Source organism: Poecilia reticulata, chromosome 12 (assembly GCF_904066995.2).
Source record: "Poecilia reticulata chromosome 12, P_reticulata-male-v2, whole genome shotgun sequence".
NCBI lineage: Eukaryota > Metazoa > Chordata > Actinopteri > Cyprinodontiformes > Poeciliidae > Poecilia > Poecilia reticulata.
Window position 1 is genome coordinate 17644851 of NC_088841.1, and position 20226 is coordinate 17665076.

At 36.8% G+C, this 20226-nt stretch overlaps 1 protein-coding gene across 2 annotated transcripts in view; it reads left to right on the forward strand.

Annotated features, from left to right (window-relative positions):
* slc27a4 (solute carrier family 27 member 4) overlaps positions 1 to 20226 on the forward strand; it is a 29911-nt gene continuing 9685 nt past the window's right edge. The window contains exons 1-5 of one of the 2 annotated variants that reach the window (XM_008423993.3): positions 1 to 222; positions 14262 to 14423; positions 16618 to 16828; positions 17666 to 17849; positions 18957 to 19115. In XM_008423993.3, the coding sequence (XP_008422215.1) occupies positions 140 to 222; positions 14262 to 14423; positions 16618 to 16828; positions 17666 to 17849; positions 18957 to 19115 (799 nt within the window). In that variant the 5' untranslated portion in view covers positions 1 to 139. Of the gene's footprint in view, positions 223 to 11064; positions 11724 to 14261; positions 14424 to 16617; positions 16829 to 17665; positions 17850 to 18956; positions 19116 to 20226 lie in introns of those variants that run through there. The other variant, XM_008423994.3, reaches the window with a different exon arrangement.

Here is a 20226-nt window from a genome sequence, read left to right on the forward strand (position 1 = left end):
CTAGTTTCATTATCCAATCAAATACCGCTGTGAGTGTGTTTTAGCATTAGCCGCGAACTGCAAACCTTGTTGTTCTTGTTAGTGTTTTTGTATAAAAGATTAATGGTAATGAAATTGCTTCTCTTGAAGTTTAGAGAAAATGAGCACAGAGCAAGGTGTTGACAGTACAAACGGTGTTTCAACGGGGGAGGAAAATGACCTAAAGAAAGAAGCACAAAAGAGGTAATTGACAGCTAGCTTAACTTTGAAGGGAGCTAACGTTGCTAAGTGTTCTGTATTGTGGTTTTTATTGTTATGAAGGCGTTGCACAATAGCTTTTTTATTTGTCTTTGGGGAGTTTATTGTTGTGAGCAGCAAAGCTAATAAAACACACCAAGAAGAACTAATTAAATAACAATCTAATAACGATGTTTAAAAATATATTGAAATTACACAAGTGAAGCAAAGTGTTTCTGTTTTGTTGTGTTTAGCTGGAAACTAAGTCTAATTAAACCTAGAAAGTAATATTCTTAAAAGCCTTTGTGTTGCAAATAAAAAGACTACGTTCAATGTTATGAAATCTCTTAACCTGTTTAAAATAGTCACTAATGCTAAAGTTTCGGGAGTTGCAGAAGTTTAAAAAAGATATTTTAATCGTTTAATATTTTTTTTGTGAAATATATCACTTTTTTCTTTATTCATTTTCAATCTAGAACTCCATTCTCAAAGTTTAAGAAGGTCAATTCCCACTTTAAATCTCCTGTAAGTAGCTTCTTATCTTTTAAACACTTGTACAGTAGTGTTTTTATTCCTGTGCCACGCATACATTCAGTTTGTATTTTGGGGGGTTTGAATCTCAAAGCTTCAAGTACCAGAAAGCCCTAAAGTGAGTCCTGAAGAAGAAGTTGCAGAACTACAGAAGAAGAAAGAGCAGCTGGATTCAGAGATCGCACAGTTGGAGGAAGAGTGAGTACAGCTGTGTTTTCTTTTCTGTATTTTATAAATGTCAGGTCAAACCTCAGTGGTTTGTCTAAGACATATAATTGTTTGGTAAAATTTTGGTAGCACACGAAGTTAATAGATTTCCATTTAAACATTTAATCATTAAATACCTCAGTACAAGGTTGTGTTTTCTACACTTGTAATAATTTAATATCCATTAGTAGCAATAGTCAGATAAAAATGTCTTTGTTTGAGGCCAACATTAAATGTTTTTGCAGGGGATGTAAAGTTGAAGAGTTGGACCAACATATAGATAAGCTGCACGAATACAATGACATCAAAGATATTGGCCAGTCACTTCTGGGCCGCATCGGTAAGACATTTTCACATTTGTTTTTAAAACATTAAAAGTGTAGAGAAGAGGGCAAGTCAAATGTCTGTAAAAATATGTTTGCATTTATCAAATATACAGTTGAATCCAGATGTTGCCTAAGCTGTATGGAAAGACTCATTCATTTCTTCATTCACTGTCTGATAATTAATTTAAATTAACTTTTTCTGTTCTAGGTCAGTTAGGTTTACTAAATTGATCTTTATCTGTTACATTCTAGATTGGTAAGAGATAAAAGTTTTTTTTTTTTGTTGATTTCTTAAGTGTTTCTATGTTTTTCTTTAGTATTTGGTAAAATTGCATATTAAGTTGATTGACTTGGGTCAAACATCTTTGTGCATCCTTCCACAAAATTTGTTTTATGGAATTAAATGAGTCAGGTTTGTAGTTTGCATTACTCCCACACACCGGTTCATTCTTCTCAGAAATGTCCTGTTATTTTCCTTATTTCATTTTTGGAGTTCCCAGGCAGACATATTTATTTGCTGTCCTGATTCTCAAGTGTTGTGTCCTGTGATATTGTTACTATTAAAGGAAGCCATGAAGTAGATGTCTGGAAAAAATTAGAGTATGCACATGAAACCTTCCAGGAAACAGAAAAAGTGCAAGTCAGCATTTAATTTTGCCTTCTCACACGTGAATAGTTTAGGACAGATTCAACCACTAGAGGGCAGCAGTAATGCACATTTGTTTTCTTGTGGCAGGTGCTCCAAATGCGAAGTCTTAAGTTTTTTTCATGTGTTTATGCCTTTAGTCATTCATTATGTAATGTTAAGTCCACAGTTATAACAGCCATTTTTTTTAAACACTAGTATATTCATACTGTGTATAAGTGTCATGTAGTAGGGTCAAAACGGGTGAAGTTTACTCCTTTCACAATATTAGGAAGTTATGGTGAATCATAGACATGTCAGCTTGACTCTTGCTCTGTTTATATCTTTGTATTTCAGCCACCAATATGAACAAAAAAATTTTATTCCCTTTCACTCCTCTTTTATTAACTTCTTCTGCACTGATGACAAGTAGTAAAAGTCCAGTTATCTCTGTTTTATGAGTTAAAAGCTTCCTATCTCTTTAAATTCCAAGTACAATGAAGAGTTGAGATGATAATGACCTCTTAGTCAACGGAGGTGGCGTTTCCCCTCTGACACAATGACGGCCTTTCACATCACGCACACATTGACAGACAAGTACTGTCTCTGTCTGTCCCCATAGATATATTCATACACTCACACATGCACATGCATTACAAATACAAACACAGACTATCTTCTCTCACCCCACACCCCTTTTCTTGCCCTTTCTGTCACTTTCACAAAGAGTCTACACTTAAACACTGAGTACTGTTGTACTGTATGTTCTTATACTGAGAGGGAGGGGATTTGTGGGCAGGGTGAAAAGTAAGATACCCTGTTTAGCCTCTAAAGACAACTGTCCTTTTGTTATTAATTATTGGTTTCTTTGTGTTTTCCTGTAAGGATAAAAACCATTAATAATTTAAACAAAACATTTTTAATTTATATTTTTTCAATGTGCTGACATTATCAGCCCCTGAGGGGTAATTTAATGGCATGACCAAAACTTTCTTTGACACATTTTCTTTTTCATTAGTTTGTATGAGCTATGTTTGTACACATGAAGTTGGATCACAAAAAGAATAAGATGGAAATTATTGGAAAAAACCGTACTTGGTGTGCTTTGAATTTGGATCTGACTTCAAACTGACTATCAGAATTAGCATGAATGCGGCATGGTTGTTAGTGAAGGGTCCAACATGTCCAATGACTAGCAGTAGTGCGGGTGAAGTCAATTCAAGTAACTTTATTATCCCCAAAGGGCAATCTGTTGTGTAGATAGCAGTGAAGACATACAAAAAAAACAAGCAAACATAGAAATGCATACAAAAAAGAGAGTAGTACATTTTAGTTCTAACTGTGTGGACCTGGAATCAACAAAACAAAAGCTGCTGGAATAGCACTTTCTTTGTTTTTTTTCAGCGTGTTTGTTTAACAATATCACATTCTTTATCTCCGTCCAGAAGGTAAAGCAGAGAATTCTGGCCTAACTATTATTTTTGGCTGATAGCTATGATCAGCCAAAATGATCCTGGCCTTCTTCAAAGACCTGGATTTGTAGAGATCATTCAGGCCATTAAGAGCTAATCTCTTACAAATACAAATCTTGGCAATATTTTCAAGCAATTCTTATTTTATAAGTGCACTACTGCAGTTCAAGGGGATATAAAATCCAAAGCATCTCAAATAATCTCTCAAAATTCAATTTTGAACAGACAATTGGCTAAAACTTGAAGTAGATTGGTTATATGAGCTGACGGCCAAACCGAGTGCCAGTCCTATAAGAAAGTCAGAGAAAGCTGAGGCTGTGATTTACACAAGCTAACCATGTTGGAATAAGAAAAGGTTGAAAAAACATTGCATTGTCCAAAATGTCTGAATTTCAGCTGTGTGATTAAGATTTTTAGGTCCAGAATCTGGTCTAAAAACAAAAAACCTCAGATCCATTCTGCATTGTCTCAAAGGCTCCGCGTAGTGATGTTGTAGTGGTATGGGGGATATTTTCTACTCCAATAAAAAAGGACAATGTACCATGTCACATTGCTCAGATTATCTCAAACTGTTTATTTGACGATGACATTGATCTCACTTTGGTTTCAAAGGTCATCGGATCTAAATTTAATAGATCACCTTTGGGGTGTGGTAGAATGGGAGATTTGCATCAAAGATCCACTGCCACAAAATTTCCAGCAACTGTGTGATCCGTCATGTCAAATTGGACCAAAATCTCTGAGGGAGGTTTCCAACAACCTATTCTATAAAAAAAAACATTTGGAGTCAAACTCGAGTAACAATGTTATTTTCAAAGAATTTTAATTAGCTGAGATTTCTGATGGCAATATATCACGTCAAATCAAAGTCTTTCACAGAGCTAAATTTTCTCAAAACAGTTTCCATCAACATGTTTGATCTGTTCTCACTTTTCTATTAGTTTATTTTGCTTTAAAAGTTTATGTTTAATCTTTGGCTTGATTGTGCTTGTGTTTTCAATTAAACTTTTTTTTTTTATCTCTGCAAACATTTAATCTTGATGTGCTTGTTTTTCTGTTAAATTAAAGACCATAATAGTTATCCACTGGAAGCAAATAATGTGTGAGAAGACAAGTTGCATCAACATTACCATCCAAGATATAGCAGTGACACTTGACTCTACTTGTTTTAGGAACATTGAGACAAGTATTTAGCTGTTGCATTGAATAAAAGTGGAGTGCAGGAGTGATGAAGTGTCATTGAAATCAATCTGCAAACACTCACATTAAACAAATACTCTCTTACTTTGAGATAATTGTGACTTTCTCACTTGGTTTATAATTCTGTAGCAAAATATACGGTTCTTCTTAAATAGCATATTAATTGTACTTGCAGTGGAGTCAGAAGTGAACAGAAGGTTATGTATAGTCCAGGCCTTAATGTTTGTGTTGATCTTTAAATGTTAACTATGCAAGCTAAGAGATTGTGGAAAGGTAGCAAGGTTGTCATCATGAGATAAAGTCAACACTTTCAGTTGATTTTTAGATTGATGGAAGGGAATAAAAGTTCAAATGTTATGTAACTTGAACTGTGCTACTCAGGCTTTTTTATTTTGAAATCACATTTGAATATTTCTGTTTTTTACTGTTTGTTTTTTTTTTTTTACTGGTTTTTACTATTGAGTAATTTAAATTAAATGATTTTGTTTTCGGCCTCTGATGTCCTTTTGATTTTTTTTTTCCACTTGATTTATGGTTAATTATAAACCAGCAATAACAGCAACCCTCTTCTACAATCCTTTTAGTGCCCTCTGTTGTACTTACTATCAAATGTTAAAGCTGAAGCTGTATTAAGATAATTTGCGAAAAAGCAAACAGTTGCATTCTCCTGAAAGGAATTAAAATAAGTACCTAAATGGTCAAGAATGGAAAGCTCGTGTCATTGTGGTAACATTTTAACACACTTGTTTTGTCAAGCCGTATGTTCAAAGTGGCTGTGGATTTCGCATGCTGTGATGTTGGTCTGGTCAGTGTTTAGTGGATTGTTTGAAAAGCAGAGCGGAGCAAGTTGACCCTGTAACCTGTGTGTGTGTGTGTGTGTGTCTTGCAGCTGCTCTGAGGGGGACCACCACGCGAGATCTCTATGCACACTTTGGTCTTGAACTGGATGACTGAAAATGAAAGTTTTTTTTTTTTCAAAGTTTTCAATTCCTCACATAAATGCTTCATGAAACCAGTTAAAGAATGTAAAAGATAAGAAGAATCTGTTTATTTAAAGGGAGCATAACATGGCTTGCAGTGTTTGAACTTCATCATTTTTATTCTTGTTTTTTGGGGTGGGAGTTAGTTGAATTTAACAGATGTTCAATAAGAGATCTGAGTAATGGCATGGAGAAATGCTATTACATGGAGAAATTGGGCAGAGTTCAGCATGCATGTTGTTGGAAACATGCTTGCTGTCGTTTAGCTCACGGCAAGTTACTGCATAGTTGCAGACTTTTTTCCCCAACCCCCAGCTGGCCTAAAATGTATTTATTGTAAATTAATTTGTGATATAACTTGAAGGAATTTTTGTTTCATGCTTTTCATGCAACTTTCATTGCATAAAGTTTGGAGAAGCGTGATTGCAGTGACGTCACTTGTTGATTTTGTAAAAAGTTTTAGTTCTCAGAGCAATTTTCTTGATGCAATCTCTAATGTGCAATAAAAAATAGAAAGCATTGTCATTTTTGGATATTTATTATGCATTTTCACTTCAGATGAAGATCAAATAGATTTATTTTAGGTGTTTGAGTGATTTTATTTTATTTTTTTGTAACCCCAAATAAACAAACAAAAGTTTCAACCCTGTTAAAGAACCCATATTACTCTCTAGTAAAATAAGTCTGTTGTTCTAAATGTGCTGAATGAAAGGCTTAATCTTATGGGAGTGGTTTCATCTGTCCATTGATAACTTGTCTAACTGGTATCAGCAGAGGAGTTCCACAAACTTAATCTTATTATGTCATTTATGTCAGGCAGGATCTTATCCCTCAAGTGAGAAATAAAAAATGACCTATCATTTGGAAGGTGAAACTCATACTCTTATTTTTTCATATTCTTATGATTGCACCACTGCATCATTTCTTTGCAGTGTAATACTGCTTGTTCCTGTGCTGAATGACGGGGATAAATGCAGTGTGATCGGCTCACTTTCATGGTTTAATGATTAATGATTAGATTTGTTGCCAAGTACAACCAGCCATTTGAAATGGGTAACGTAAAAGTGAATTTTTTTTCTTATGGCTAAAGAGAGTAAAGTTGCAGTGCAGATCCAGGGTTTTGTTGCAACAGACCTTCTGCAAACTTGCTAGATTAGGCAACGTGTTTGGAGACATGTCACATTCCTTTTATGTTATGTAAAATGTGAACCTTCTTGTACTAAGCACTTGTCAATGTTGGGAAGTTGCCGAGAGCAATGAAACATGGTTAAAATGATACACAATTTTTCTTTGCATAGCAGCAAAGCTAAAAGTCCTGTATTTGGATCTTTGTAGGTCTGCTGTGGCCATTAAAGCTTCTAGCCAGACTTGTTTAAAAAAAATAACTCGAGCTGAAGCTTGAAGTAGACCTCGACCATCACACCACCACGTCAAACAGGCAAAATGATGTTCTTTTCTGAAATGCTGCTCATTAGACATTAGCACATTCTACGTTTTGATCCCCAGAGTATTTTTCTAAAGGTCTTGGTGATTATGAGGATAAGATCCTATGAAGTGGGCTTCTATTCTTTTCTGATAATAGTTTTGGCTTTATGCTACCCTGTTTATACAAATTCTATTTCTTATTGAATCATCAACACTATTGTTGACTGACACAAGTGAGGTCTGAGATACTTTAGATAATCTTTTTTTTTTTTTTTTAAACAATCCTCTAAATCATTTAAGTCTTGAAGTAATTTCTTCTGAGACTTTTTTTTTTCACCTACTTCGTCAGACAGGTTCTGCTTATGTGATATAATTAGTTATATTGAGGACTGTTTCTCAAAAGTATGATTACGAATCTAAGACTTAAGATAAAGCCAGGTTTGACGTAGCATCATCAGCACAAGCTTTATCAGTTTCAGGAAGGCCAAACCAGGTGAGGTGCGACTTTATCAAGACAGGCATTCAGGTAAATGTGCGTCCACAAATTTCTTCAGCTGACCACGATATCGATCAGATTCACTGATGCTACGTCGGTTAAATTGCGTACGCCATACCTCACACCAAACAGACATCGTTTGATGGAGGATTATGAGGAATTGAAGCGCGTTACGCAAAGGAAACTGCCGAGACAATGGTAAACAATAACGGATTGGTTGATTGCTCAATTACCCGCAAAATCCTACATTTCCAACCCGTTCTAATCAAATGTGATCATTTGCTCAAATAAACAACTTTAAACTTATAAGTGAACAGTCAAGATTATAACATGTTAATTTGACAGCAGATTCGTTAATGTCACTCTTTTTTGTACCGCATATCGATATAAACAATGCAACAGGCCGGGATTAAATAGAAGGAACATTTTCCAGTATTTGGGAAATATGTGGATAAAATGTTAACTATAACTTGTCGCTCACAACCTCGCCTTTAATTACCTTTATCTATGGTTAACTTCCTATTTTAGTTGTGATGCTTTTGTTTTGAAGGGGCAATTTATTGTATAGCTGTTAGCGTAAGGGCAGCTTAACGGCAATCAAAAGACGGAAGTTAAATTATTGAGTTTTTACATTTTTCTTATTAGCAACCCCCTCGATGAAAACAAAAGGTTTGTGCATGTTTAAAATGCCGTGTAATTTAAACTGGGTATTTGTTTTAATTGTCAAAACTAAAGTTATTTTCTTATTTCTAACATCATCAGATGATGTTACTCGACTGTATACCAAACTGAGTGATGTTTTAATGCAGGGTGATTAAAAAGACCATAACAGACAGATAAGAAAACGGAATCGCTGAAAAAAACACGTTTCTGATTGGCGTGACTGCTGACAGAACAAATAAGACTTCAGGATTAACTAAAATGCACAGAATAAATCGCCATGGTAATTTACGATACTGGTTTTGTCAAATCGAATCAAGGCTTGCAAATCTGGAAAATCTCGGCTTAGTTGGTTATCCCAGTTCTATGAATCAGCACTTTGGACAAAAAAAAAAAGATAAATCACAGTTAATTCATAATTTAAAATGGTGTTAACTGGATGGTTTTTTCCCTCTTAAATACAATTGTCACTAGCTACTCCTTATATGTTATTTTTTATACTGAAATGTATTAGTGATGCTTCTAATCCGTCAATTATTTTGATAATCAGATAAAAAAATGGCACATTCTGCATATTTTTAACTTAATCATTTAAGCCTGTTAGAAATCAATTCATTTTTAAATAAGAAAAACATTGTATTTCCAAAATTCAGTTGGTATTTATTACTTGATAATTTATAGCAAACTGTGGATCTTAAGCTGAAAAAAATACTTCTAATATTAATACGAGAAAGCTCAGCCTCTTCTGCTTGAAATGACATCTATATTTTATTTTATCTTAGGTGAAAAATGTATTTAGTTTTGTACAGTTTCGCTTAATTACTGCTCTAGATTTTTTTTTCCAGCAAATAGTTTGGAGTCTCTCCAGTTAACAATTACTTGATTAGCTGACAATTATTTCAATACCCAATTAGTCATGAAATAATGAATCCAGTTTGATTTTTAGCCCTAAAATGTATTTACTAACATTAAACATTTAAATGTATTAAAAAAGCAAAAACAAGGGAAATTTGTAAGTGGCCGAATACTCAATTTATAACGCAAACAAAACCACCCGGTGCCCTCGATGTGCTTATTTAGGATGTTTTTCATATTCCAACAATGTTTTCTGTGCATCTTCTGCGTCACACGCTACTTTGTTTGAAAATCATTTCTATAGCTATAATGAACTCTAACCTATACCGATTTGCTCCACCATTCATGCGGCTGCAGGATAGCTTGTGCCATTGTAATCATCCCAGTTAAATCCAGAAGAAAGAATATCCAATTGCTAGGCAGTCTGAAAGAGAGTAGTTGGGATAGTAAAACTTCAATCCGCACGAGATTAAACTACTTGTATCTATTTAACATGACACAAATAGAATTACTCATTGTGCAAGTGATAAGCACACAAAAAAAATCAAGTAGCAAATTAAACAAATCTGTACCAGTTAAGAAGCTAACGACGATCATTGTCACAGTTTAGCTTTATCATCATTGTAGTATCAAACATAGCTTGGTGGTCATCAGAGTTAAACTCTTATTGACTGTCACTTTAAAACTCGTGTTAAAATTGTTCATATCTTTTGCTTATTCTGTTTACAAATGAGCTTGGTTCTTGTCTCTTGTGACGTAATTGACCCAAATGCACAATAAGTAGAATTAGCTACGTTTTTCATCAAAGCTCTTTTTACCAACCTTTTATTTCATGTAATTCTACAGTAGATATTTATACTTTATTAGCTAGATGCATTTAATTTAAGGTATACATTTTATTCTAAAAGTACAACAGCAGAGATGAGCTTTAAAAATAACTGCACTTTTCCAATATCCGTCTGAGATTGCAATCAGATCAGCAATTTGCCAGCTTGAAAATTTCCAGGTTAAAGGTCTTCAAAGGCAGAGAAACTGGTTCTTTTAATTAGCACATTTCAACATCCTGTCCTGCCTCATTCCTTGCTAATCTGTTGGCCTCTTTTGTTGACAGTGCAGTAGTAACTGAGTGGAGCAGAGCATGGTGAGGCAGGACTCATTTTACACTGTAACGGTCATTACTGGGTGGAGACGGCTGCTTGGGCTGGCTTGTTTGGGTTCTCACCATTTGAAAGCCAGAGAATATAGCGGATGGACTGGGTGGATAGACGGTGTGCACCATGAGAAATGAGTGTATGGGCGTATTCCAGATGGTTTCCACTGGTTTAACAACCAGTACACCTACTTTGACCTAACTTGCATGGTCAATGCTGACATAACATGATTCTTTATTATGAATAATCCCTGTGAATTTAACATGACTTTTGATTTATGCGTTTTGAAAGAATGGAAACCCTACTCCAAGAGTACTTTTTACATTAAAGAAAAAGTAAACATAGTATATATTGTTAGTAGTAGCTAGTATCTCTTGTCCAGGATAAAGAAAGGGGTTAAGACAAATTGACAGTTCTTTATCAATAGCGAAAAGTTCAGGGTCCGCATTATCACTTACAGATAATGCGGACCCTGGCATTATGGGTTTTTCTGACCCATAATGTCAGAAGAACCCTGACATTATGGGTCAGGGTTCTTCTTTTTTGCATGGATAAAGAAATTTCTAGAAACAATTATAACATTTTAGAAAGGACAAGTAGGCCTCCAAAGATTATTATTCTTGAATATTTATTTACATGTGAAGAAAGCCTAAAAACTGGAAGTTAAGGTGCATTTAACTATTAAAGCTTGGGTATGTACTTTAAATATATATTTTATAAAATATATGTAAATATTTTATTAAAACTGTCACCAAGTTGTGACTGTATTGTTATGTAATTAGCATTGTGGGAAGTCAGAGGAACTTGATTTTTCACAGATTATCTGTCTCTTATTATACTGTCATGACATAGTGACAGTTAACAAAAATGTAAAAAAAATATATATATATTTTTTATATTATTAAAAAAATTACATACACCAGCTTTAGTCTGTTGCAATTTGAGTGTGTAAAAGCAGGTTATGTACGGCCAACCTGCCGCCTGCCACTTTTTCCCTGTAACTAGCACTGATAAACTCATCCCGCACGCCGGCGAGTCGAAAAGGAGCGGACCCCTAGCCTCCCTGGCCAAGAAGCAGAGCCGCATTTCCTCTCCCACACCGCAGCAAACCCCACCTCTCCCGGACGAGACGTAATACCATCTCTCTCTATTGGTCCGCTCCAGCCGTCTGTCAGCGTTTATTCCTGATTCACTGATTTGACGCTGACTGACGTGGGCGGGCTCCTCTTAGAAAATTATAAGGTCATTTGAATTACGCCTGCTTGTGAGCTCACCGGTTACAATGAATCGAAGGATAATATAAATTATCGTGATCCTGATGATGATCGTGGGGTCAAAGTCGACGCGCATCGCTCGGGCATTTTCTCAGCAGCAGCAGCGGGAGGTCGTTGCGGGGTTGACGACAGGAGGAGAGCCCAGTGCGAGCGTCTGCCTGGGTGCGTTTCTCTGAATCTCTATCTAGCCGGAGGGAGCGACCAGACTGGCCTGTAAGCCGATCAAGGTGGAATCTCCCACAACGAGTTTCACGTTCGGATCGCTGAGCACCTACATGCTGTAGCAGTGAGAGGAAGGGGGCAAGGTACGTACAAATAATCCTCATCCGTGTACCACAACTAAGGGCTTGGTGTGCGCCAGCTACGCGGGTTGGTGATCAGGTTTTTATTCCCTGGGAGAACGGAAGATAGTCCTGACACTTTCTCGGCATTATGAGCGATTAACCCACTGATATGAATCAAAGGGTTCACTGTGATCTGTAATTTCAGGCAGCTTTAGATCCTTAAAAGGTAAATTATGCATATGGAGACCGCATGCCTGTTCATCACGAAAGATACAGCTGCTGCTGTCGTGCTGTCCATCCGCTTCCTTAAGCCGAGGCGCACACGTTACGCAGCGCATCCTGCCTGTGTAGAAAAGCCCGTCACCACGATGAGCCGCATCATGTCACAATGCAATAAACACAAACCGACCGGCTCACAAATGAAGGCCGTATCTGAAGCGCACATGGCATCTGGTTAGAGAGGTTACCAGCAGTGGGCTGAGCCTTCCTCTCGGTACCAGAGCCCCCACCGCAATATGATGCTCCGCGCCTTTAAATTTCCGGGTTCAGCAACGGCGGATGATGAAGCTTTTGTCTCTGTCCGTCATGTGGCTGCTGCTACCTTTCTGTCATTTGTGATTTTGAATCATTCTCAAATCTCATTCGTTATTAATGGCGAAGTAAAACTGGAGTATGACACGGGAGCTTGTTTCGGTTTTATATTTCGGCTTAGCGATGAAAATCACAATCGCAGCCACATGTTGGAAGCGGAGGAAAAGAACACACTCACAATTTTGAAGCAAGAAAGCAAGCTATCACTGAATGTACGGTCTTCTTTTAGGGTGGTTAAGAGGCGAGACTAGAGCTGGCAAATTTCTTATAAGCAAGGATGTAAACATATTTACAGACCGATATCCTCTTTCCTTGCTACCATGTAGCCTAGCCACTAATATCAGTAACACTTCAGATGCTTTGTTTAAGTATGGTGTCCTCGAGGTCTGAAATGTTTCTCAGCTGCAAGAGAAGTTTTTTTTTTCAGGAAGCTGTGTATTTCGTTTAACAGTTTCAACCATTATGTCTTGCTCGAATTTGCTATGATGCAAAATGTCGTTGATAAACCAACACTACACATAATCCTGAGCACATCATCACCACTGTGAATGTTGTTGGTGGCATAATAAAATCCTAAGGGAAGATGGATGTAGCTAAATATAGGACAAATGTCTCCTTTTTCTCTCATATGGCTAAACAAAATCAAGAGCAATTATTTGCCTTCAGAAGTCTTCTAATCGGTGAATAGAATTAATCTGTTAATGAAGCTCATTATTAATACGATGCTGAGGCCCTTTGATGTTAAGGACAACTGGTGAACAAACTGTTAGTCCATTATTTGTTGATGGAAAGCATATGGGACAACTGCAAACCAACCAAGCCATGACCAGGCAACTGAACAAACTGACCAGGCAATGGGATCATTAGTGGGAGAAGCAGCAAAGAGTTCAGTGACTGACAGGTTAATAAGGGAGAATCTCGAAAAAGTCAGCTTGTAGTCATGCATTTCAAGAATCTGGCCTTTATGGAAGAACAACAAGAATAAAAAAACATTGTTTAAGGAAAACTCTTAAGAAGTCCTTTGTGCAGTTTGAGAAAAATCAAGGACATTAAACCTTTTCATGTATCAGAAAACTAATGTTTCACATCATCCAAAATGCACCATGCTGAAACATGGTGGTGGCAGCATTGTAATGTGTGGACGCTTCTGCAAGAATGGTGGCGTAGGTCTGTCACAATAACCAATTTTGTTGGACGATAAATTATCCCAGTAGTTATTGCAATAAACGATAATTTTGTTGTTTTGAGACTATTTTCAAATAATATATTGTTAATAGCATAATAATGCAAGAACACATAGATCAATAAGCTTTAAATTCTAATAAACATTTAACATTGGAACTATAAGATTGTCAAAATTCAAATGAAATAAACAAAACAGAAACAACAAATAAAATTCATTATAAAATCTCTGAATAAAATAGTTATTCAAAACGATGCTAGTTTAGATCAAAGCACCAGCCTGAAGACTTTTGCCATCCAGTTATATTAACCTTCTTAGAAACCTACTTGGGAGAGGGTTCTAAAAGTATTGATCCAGAATACAAATCCAATAATAACAGTATTGCATGCCATACTTTTCAGGATATTTTTTTTGTGTGCAAAATGTTTAAGTCATGCATGGTTTTCTTCTATTTTGCAGTAATGTGTTGCTCTGTATATATATATATATATATATATATATATATATATATATATATCCTGAAGTTTGTGAGAAATGTGAAAAAATCCAAGAGACACAAATGCTTTTGTAAAGGAGTGTGTCCACCAAGCCTAAGTCAGTAGTTCAAACTTGGCACAGGATGTGTAAACAGAATCACAGTCGATAACATTCTTTGGCTCTATGGCAGCGCAAACTCAAAAATCTCTTCCTGTGTACATACTCTACTAGCAGTATTTGTGTAAGTGGTATAATGCTTGGCCTGAAAAGATTCTGATTTGTAGTTGTGTGTGTGTGTTTCCCCTCAGGATGATGCGTCTGTCATGTTGCACAGTCCTGCTGTTTGTGTTGAGGCTGGTGGTGGGCCTGCCTTGGTACCAGGTTCTTCCAGCCATCCTGATCTTTTACCTTGGAAGTGGAGGATGGAGCTTTCTGGATATTGTTGCCAAAACAATTGGCAGAGATCTACAGTAAGCACAAAACATATATTTACATGTCAAATGAACTCAATTATACCACTTTTTTGATATTTTACAACACCGAATTGGAATTTCTGCTACCGACCTTTAACAGCCCCTGTATAGGTAATAATCATTCACTGCAGCTTTAAAACTTGTAAAATAATAAAACAAGAGCTATATTTACGGTTATTTATGGCTTGCTTGTTTAAAATGGAGGAAAACGCTCTGATATAAAGTAACATAAATTTGATGTTAAAATAGTGTTTGAACTGTTGTCCTTTCATGAAAATATTACTTCTATATTCCCTCTCTTTTGAAATTTTGTCTCATAAAATCATACATTTTAATCTAGCAGTAATGATTTATAGATATCAAGTTGTCACATTAATTATTCAGATAACAAACTTCTCATTTCATTTCTCTCTGTCAGGACATAATTGCAAAGTGTTGTTTTGATTATTGATTCCTTCACAGGGCCTTCCAAGAGTATTAACAGTCCTTTATTTTATTTTGTTTTCTTATAAATTGTCACCGGACAATTTCAGATTTCGCTCAACCCCCCCTACTTAAATACTTTGTAGCGCCACCTTTTGGGGGCACTTACAGCTGCCCCCAAAAGGTTCTTCTTTGCAAAATATCTCGACTTCTGCCAGATTGGATGAAAATCACTTGTAAACATCAGATCGCAAATCTTGTGATTGATTCTCAACCACAAATTAACTTTGACCTAAACAATTACTCTGCATGCACTTCCAAAACTCTTCACATAAACTTGGACTGCTTTACTTCTTCCTGCTTAATTATCTCACAGCTTTGATGCTACCACATTGTTTTGGTCTACTACATAAAATCACAAGTTGTATTTTGCAAGTGACTGAAGCCCCATTTCCTTATTTAATAGCAAGCCTAATACATATCTTCAGGTCAGATTTCATTTGCAGAAATGTTGATGGGGCCACTTGATAGTTTTCAAGGTGCTAGCTTGACGTATATTTCTATGGAAAAAATGCCAAGGACGCAGCTAGACGGCGATTATTTAATGTGTGAACCTTGAGCTAATATTTACAGTTAAAGGTTACTATGGTAATATGCTGTGGTTAACTTCCTTTCCCCCCCGCCTCCCCCCACCACTGGTAAAACGGGAAACTGTAAACAAAAACCTGTCCTTTTAAAAACCTCCTCAGAACAAATACACCAAAGTGGTCCAACTAGTAATGGTGCATATTTCTTATTAGTACGTGTAAAGTAAGGACTCCATCTTTATGAGTTAGAGGTACATATCCTCCTTTTCATATACACATACCTGTATCTTCTTTTGGTAAAACTGGTAACCTTTTTAGTTGTACTCACAGTAACCTATGAATCAAGGTTAAGAATTCAACAATTTCACCTGGGCTGTGGCTGACATTGCCACTGTGACTCATTGGGTGGTATTGTGTGATGTAGTTTGACAAGCCATTGGCATTTTGTTGTGACAAATAGTGGTAGCTTTGCATTAGCAGTAGAACATTTGCTTAAAAAGGTTACACTAAACGGCTTACTACTGCTATTAGCTTTGTTCTGTTGCAATAGCGAGAACCCCAAAGGTGATGTGAGTGAAAACTAGACGTCTGAACTACAGTAAACTCCATTTATCTCGACTAGCATAAAACTAATCCCTTATGCAATGATAAGAATTTCAACCAGAACACAGTACAGCCATGAAATTACTTGGCTTGTTGGTTTTTATGAGGTTTCTGTAATTATTTACCTCACTCAGCCACGGCTTCTGCTTGTACCTCTGTGTAATAAATACAGAGAACTGAGCGTTGCTGTTTAGTCAGACTTTGCCCCCTGGATATGCTTATTACAATATTTTACTTCTCCTGCTATGAATTGCATGTGTGTCGATAATGGATCCAATTATATGTGAACAATAACTTCAAGGTATATTTGTACCTTCTACGTTTAACTAAATAAATGCATGTTTTGTAATGCTTCCCAGAAAATGAGGCATGCTTCACAAAACTGCCAGCCATTACTTGAAGGTTGTCCTTGAAAAGATCAATTTTGATCATGTAAAACTAAGCAAAGTTGACATTTCTTGTTAAATATTATGTGTAGGTTAGGATTATTTTGCAGAAGAAGCACTTTTATGTTTGTAGTATCATAAAATCAGTTCTAGAGCTGTAACTCTAAGGTGTGTTGTATTTTTCTCCTAAAGTGCTGCCTACGTGCTACTGCGCGTGAAGCTGAACGTCAAGCGACACGTCAGAGAGAAGAACACTCTTCCTAAGATCTTTGCGGAAACTGTGCAGCGCCATGGCGACAAAACTGCTCTCATCTTTGAGGGGACCGGAGAGAGGTGGACTTTCCGACAGTTGGATGAGTACTCCAACCGAGTGGCCAACCTGCTGCTGGATCGTGGCTTTAAGGTGGAAAAAGCAAAATAAAGAGATTGAATTAGAAATAATTTGCAAAACTTGTTTTCACGTCTTTCATTTTTAAAAATGGATACATTTTTTTGTCACATTATAACCGCAAACCTCAATGTACAGTGTGTATTTATTTTATTGTACTGTCAGCACAAAGTCACACGTATTCATGAGGCAGAAGGAAACTGAGGCATGGTGTTCATAATTTTCGTCACGAAAAAGTTGAGCAAAGTTGCCTGTTCAGAAGAAAAGCATCCCCACAGCATCATACTGCCAACATCTTTTTAGGGATTATACTTTCCAATAGTATAATTGCCCAAGTGTTTGTACATTTTGATTCTAAACAACTGGGCAATAGACCTGAAAGACAGACTAGTGATGGGAGGGAAAAAATCCCAAAAAACTGGTTAATTTCAATCAATATCACAATTTAATTTTTAATTATACACAAACTGACTATTTACTCACAAGGTAACTTTTGTAAGGAATTTGTTTCACTGGAATTTAATTGGGAGCATCAAAGTGGAAGGAATGAGTACAAGTGCATGCCACATGTTTCTGAATTGGTGGTGGCAGTATCATGCTGTGGGGGTGCTATTCTTCAGCAAGGAAAGGCTGGACTTTTCAGATTTTTATTTGTAGGTAAAATTTGAAAGCCACATAGGATTTTCTTCTGTCTTAGGTGTACTACTTCGTGTTTTTTGTTGTTGTTGTTGTTGTTGTTTTTTAGAACTGCGTTAAAATTAATGGTTGTAACGTGATAAAATGTGAAAAACGAAAGTGGTGTGTGTACTGTAGGTTGACGGCACGGGTGTCTTTTGTCATTCCCACTTTCAGGAAGGTGATGTGGTGGCCCTGTTCATGGAGAACAGATCCCAGTATGTGGGCCTCTGGCTGGGAATGGCTAAAATCGGAGTTGAAGCTGCTCTCATCAACTTCAACTTGAGACTAGATGCCCTGGTCCACTGTGTTACCATCTCCAATGCCAAGGCTGTGGTGTTTGGTTCAGAGCTTTCTGATGGTAAGATAAAGGGAAGAGCTCATGTTCTACAGCCACCCTAAGCCTCCTGCGTGCACAGTACTGACTTATGCTGATGGGTGCTGTTCTTCTTCCTTTGTAATGAGAGAGGCGAGTGCAGGGAGAAAGCAGCTGAGGTCATAAAAGATACATGGTTATTTGAGTAGGTGTCTCCTCAGTATCAGTCAGTGGAGCTGTCTTTATAGCCAATGTGTGGCATTCAAGGTCTGACAAGAATACCACCTGATAAGTGATAATCAGCAACTGATGAAGGTGGCAGAAATGTGTAGAACAACATTCAACTCTTGCAGATTTATGACCTAAAGCTCAGAAATATTTGACATTCTCCGTTTGATGATTCAACTTTTTTCAAAATCGGTTGAATGTTTTTAATCCAAGTTTATGTGCACACATGCAGCACATTATGTATTTAAATGTGACTTTGTCCTACCAGTTTAAAACGGTTAAAAGTAAAAAAAAATCACTCAGCAGAAGCATTGCCTGACTCACTCGGTAGATAAATGAGTCATTAAAAGGTTATGTGCGTGGAATTAAAATTGCATTAATTATCTGCTATCTACTAATGAACAACGTCTTAATAGACTCATCTCCTCTTGCATGTTACATGAACATGCAATGTAACATTCATTTGGGATCTGTTTTACTCCTGGATCTATGCTCCATCGGGGGGGAAAAAAAACCTTGACCTCAACATCTATAAAGAGAGTGGAAGTGTACATCCAGAGATTGATGAAGCTCTCTTTGTATTGGTTCTTTATCCTGTGATGTGCTTAATGCCTTTAAGTAATTGGAACTGCAGCGTTTTTATGGTGCAGCCAAATATCATGCCTACACCATCAGCACTGAGCCAGAAGGACATAAAGCTTCACTTACACACTTTCTGTTTATACAGTATGGAAAAAACCATTGTCTCATTGTCACATGGTACTTTCTCCTGTTTGTTTTTTTTTTTTGGTTGAGTCGCTCTGGGCTTATTTTTTTAACCTTCTTTGACCTCATATCATGTGTTCTCCCTGCACCATTGGTTAAATTATGATAATTATCCCACAACACTTCAGGGCTTTTGTTTCCTCTCTCTTTCTTTTACAGCGGTGTCAGAGGTCCACAGTTCAATGAGGAAGGCGGTTCTGATGTTTTGCTCCGGAGACTGGGACCCCAAGCGAGTACCGCAGGGAACGGAGCGCCTGGAGCCCCTGCTGGATGGCGCCTCGTCTCGCCTGCCTCAACGGCCAGATCGCTGCTTCACAGGTGAACACACGACGTCAGGCCGGATTTGACTTCCCCTACGACAAAGTTCATACAAACTGCCTTTTGTTACATTGTTGGGAGTTGTTTCAATAATTCACTTTGTTCAGATGCATCTAATGTTTCTGATTCCAAAATATTTCAGCGTGATAAGATGCAAGTTTGTCATACAAACTTGTATTTTTGGAAAACATTGCAGCACTGTTGCTTGTATGCAAACGAGAGGTAGACAAAACAGTGAAGCTGCAAGGATTGGAGATATTGGATGTAAATGACTTTATTCCAGCAAACATATATACTTATGGAGCCTGAGGTGGCATGACAAGACATGGTAGCCAACCTGTGGCTGTCCAGAGTAGGACCCGCAAATATCACAAAAGGCATGCACACATAGTATCGCCCAAGAGAGAAATGCAGTGTTAGATTTCTGATACATGTAGCGTTCATCTGTTTTGGATTTATCTGACTAGAGCCGAGTGAGAAAGTAAAAAAAATATCTAAAAACTGTGGTGTACTTTTATCTCTATCCCCCTGGCTCGCTAAAACCAAAAAATATTGAATGTAGTGAATCTAATTGCCACTGAATGAATAAATAACCCATTTGTGTATAAATGTATCTATGCAAGGATACGAATACTATTGCAAAGCTTTATATACACATTACATTTAATAGAAACTGCTCTCTATCTGCTTATTCTGGTTCTCACATAAAGCACCTGACACACAAACATTTCTGTCTACCAAACAATTCAAGAGAGGATGTAACATTCCCACCTGACCTTTACTCACACAGAGCCAAACAATTATTCACTCTGACTTTGTTTCACATCTATACAAGTCTTTTTGAAATTATTCTGTTTTTTTTTTTATTTTTATTTTTTTCAATCTTTGTGAGTTTAAGATTTCAGGTTATAAGATCAGACAGTGCTGAAAGGGCTTACTATGATACACTGCTCAATTCCATCTGTGCTCTGATCAAGAGTGAGTAAGTGAGTAACTCCTTCTAGAAAAGGTTCAACACTCGGGTGGAACACCGTGCATGCATATATATGCAGAAGTTCAACTTTAGCAGAATTAACATTCTTAGACATTTACCGCATTTTCACAATATCAA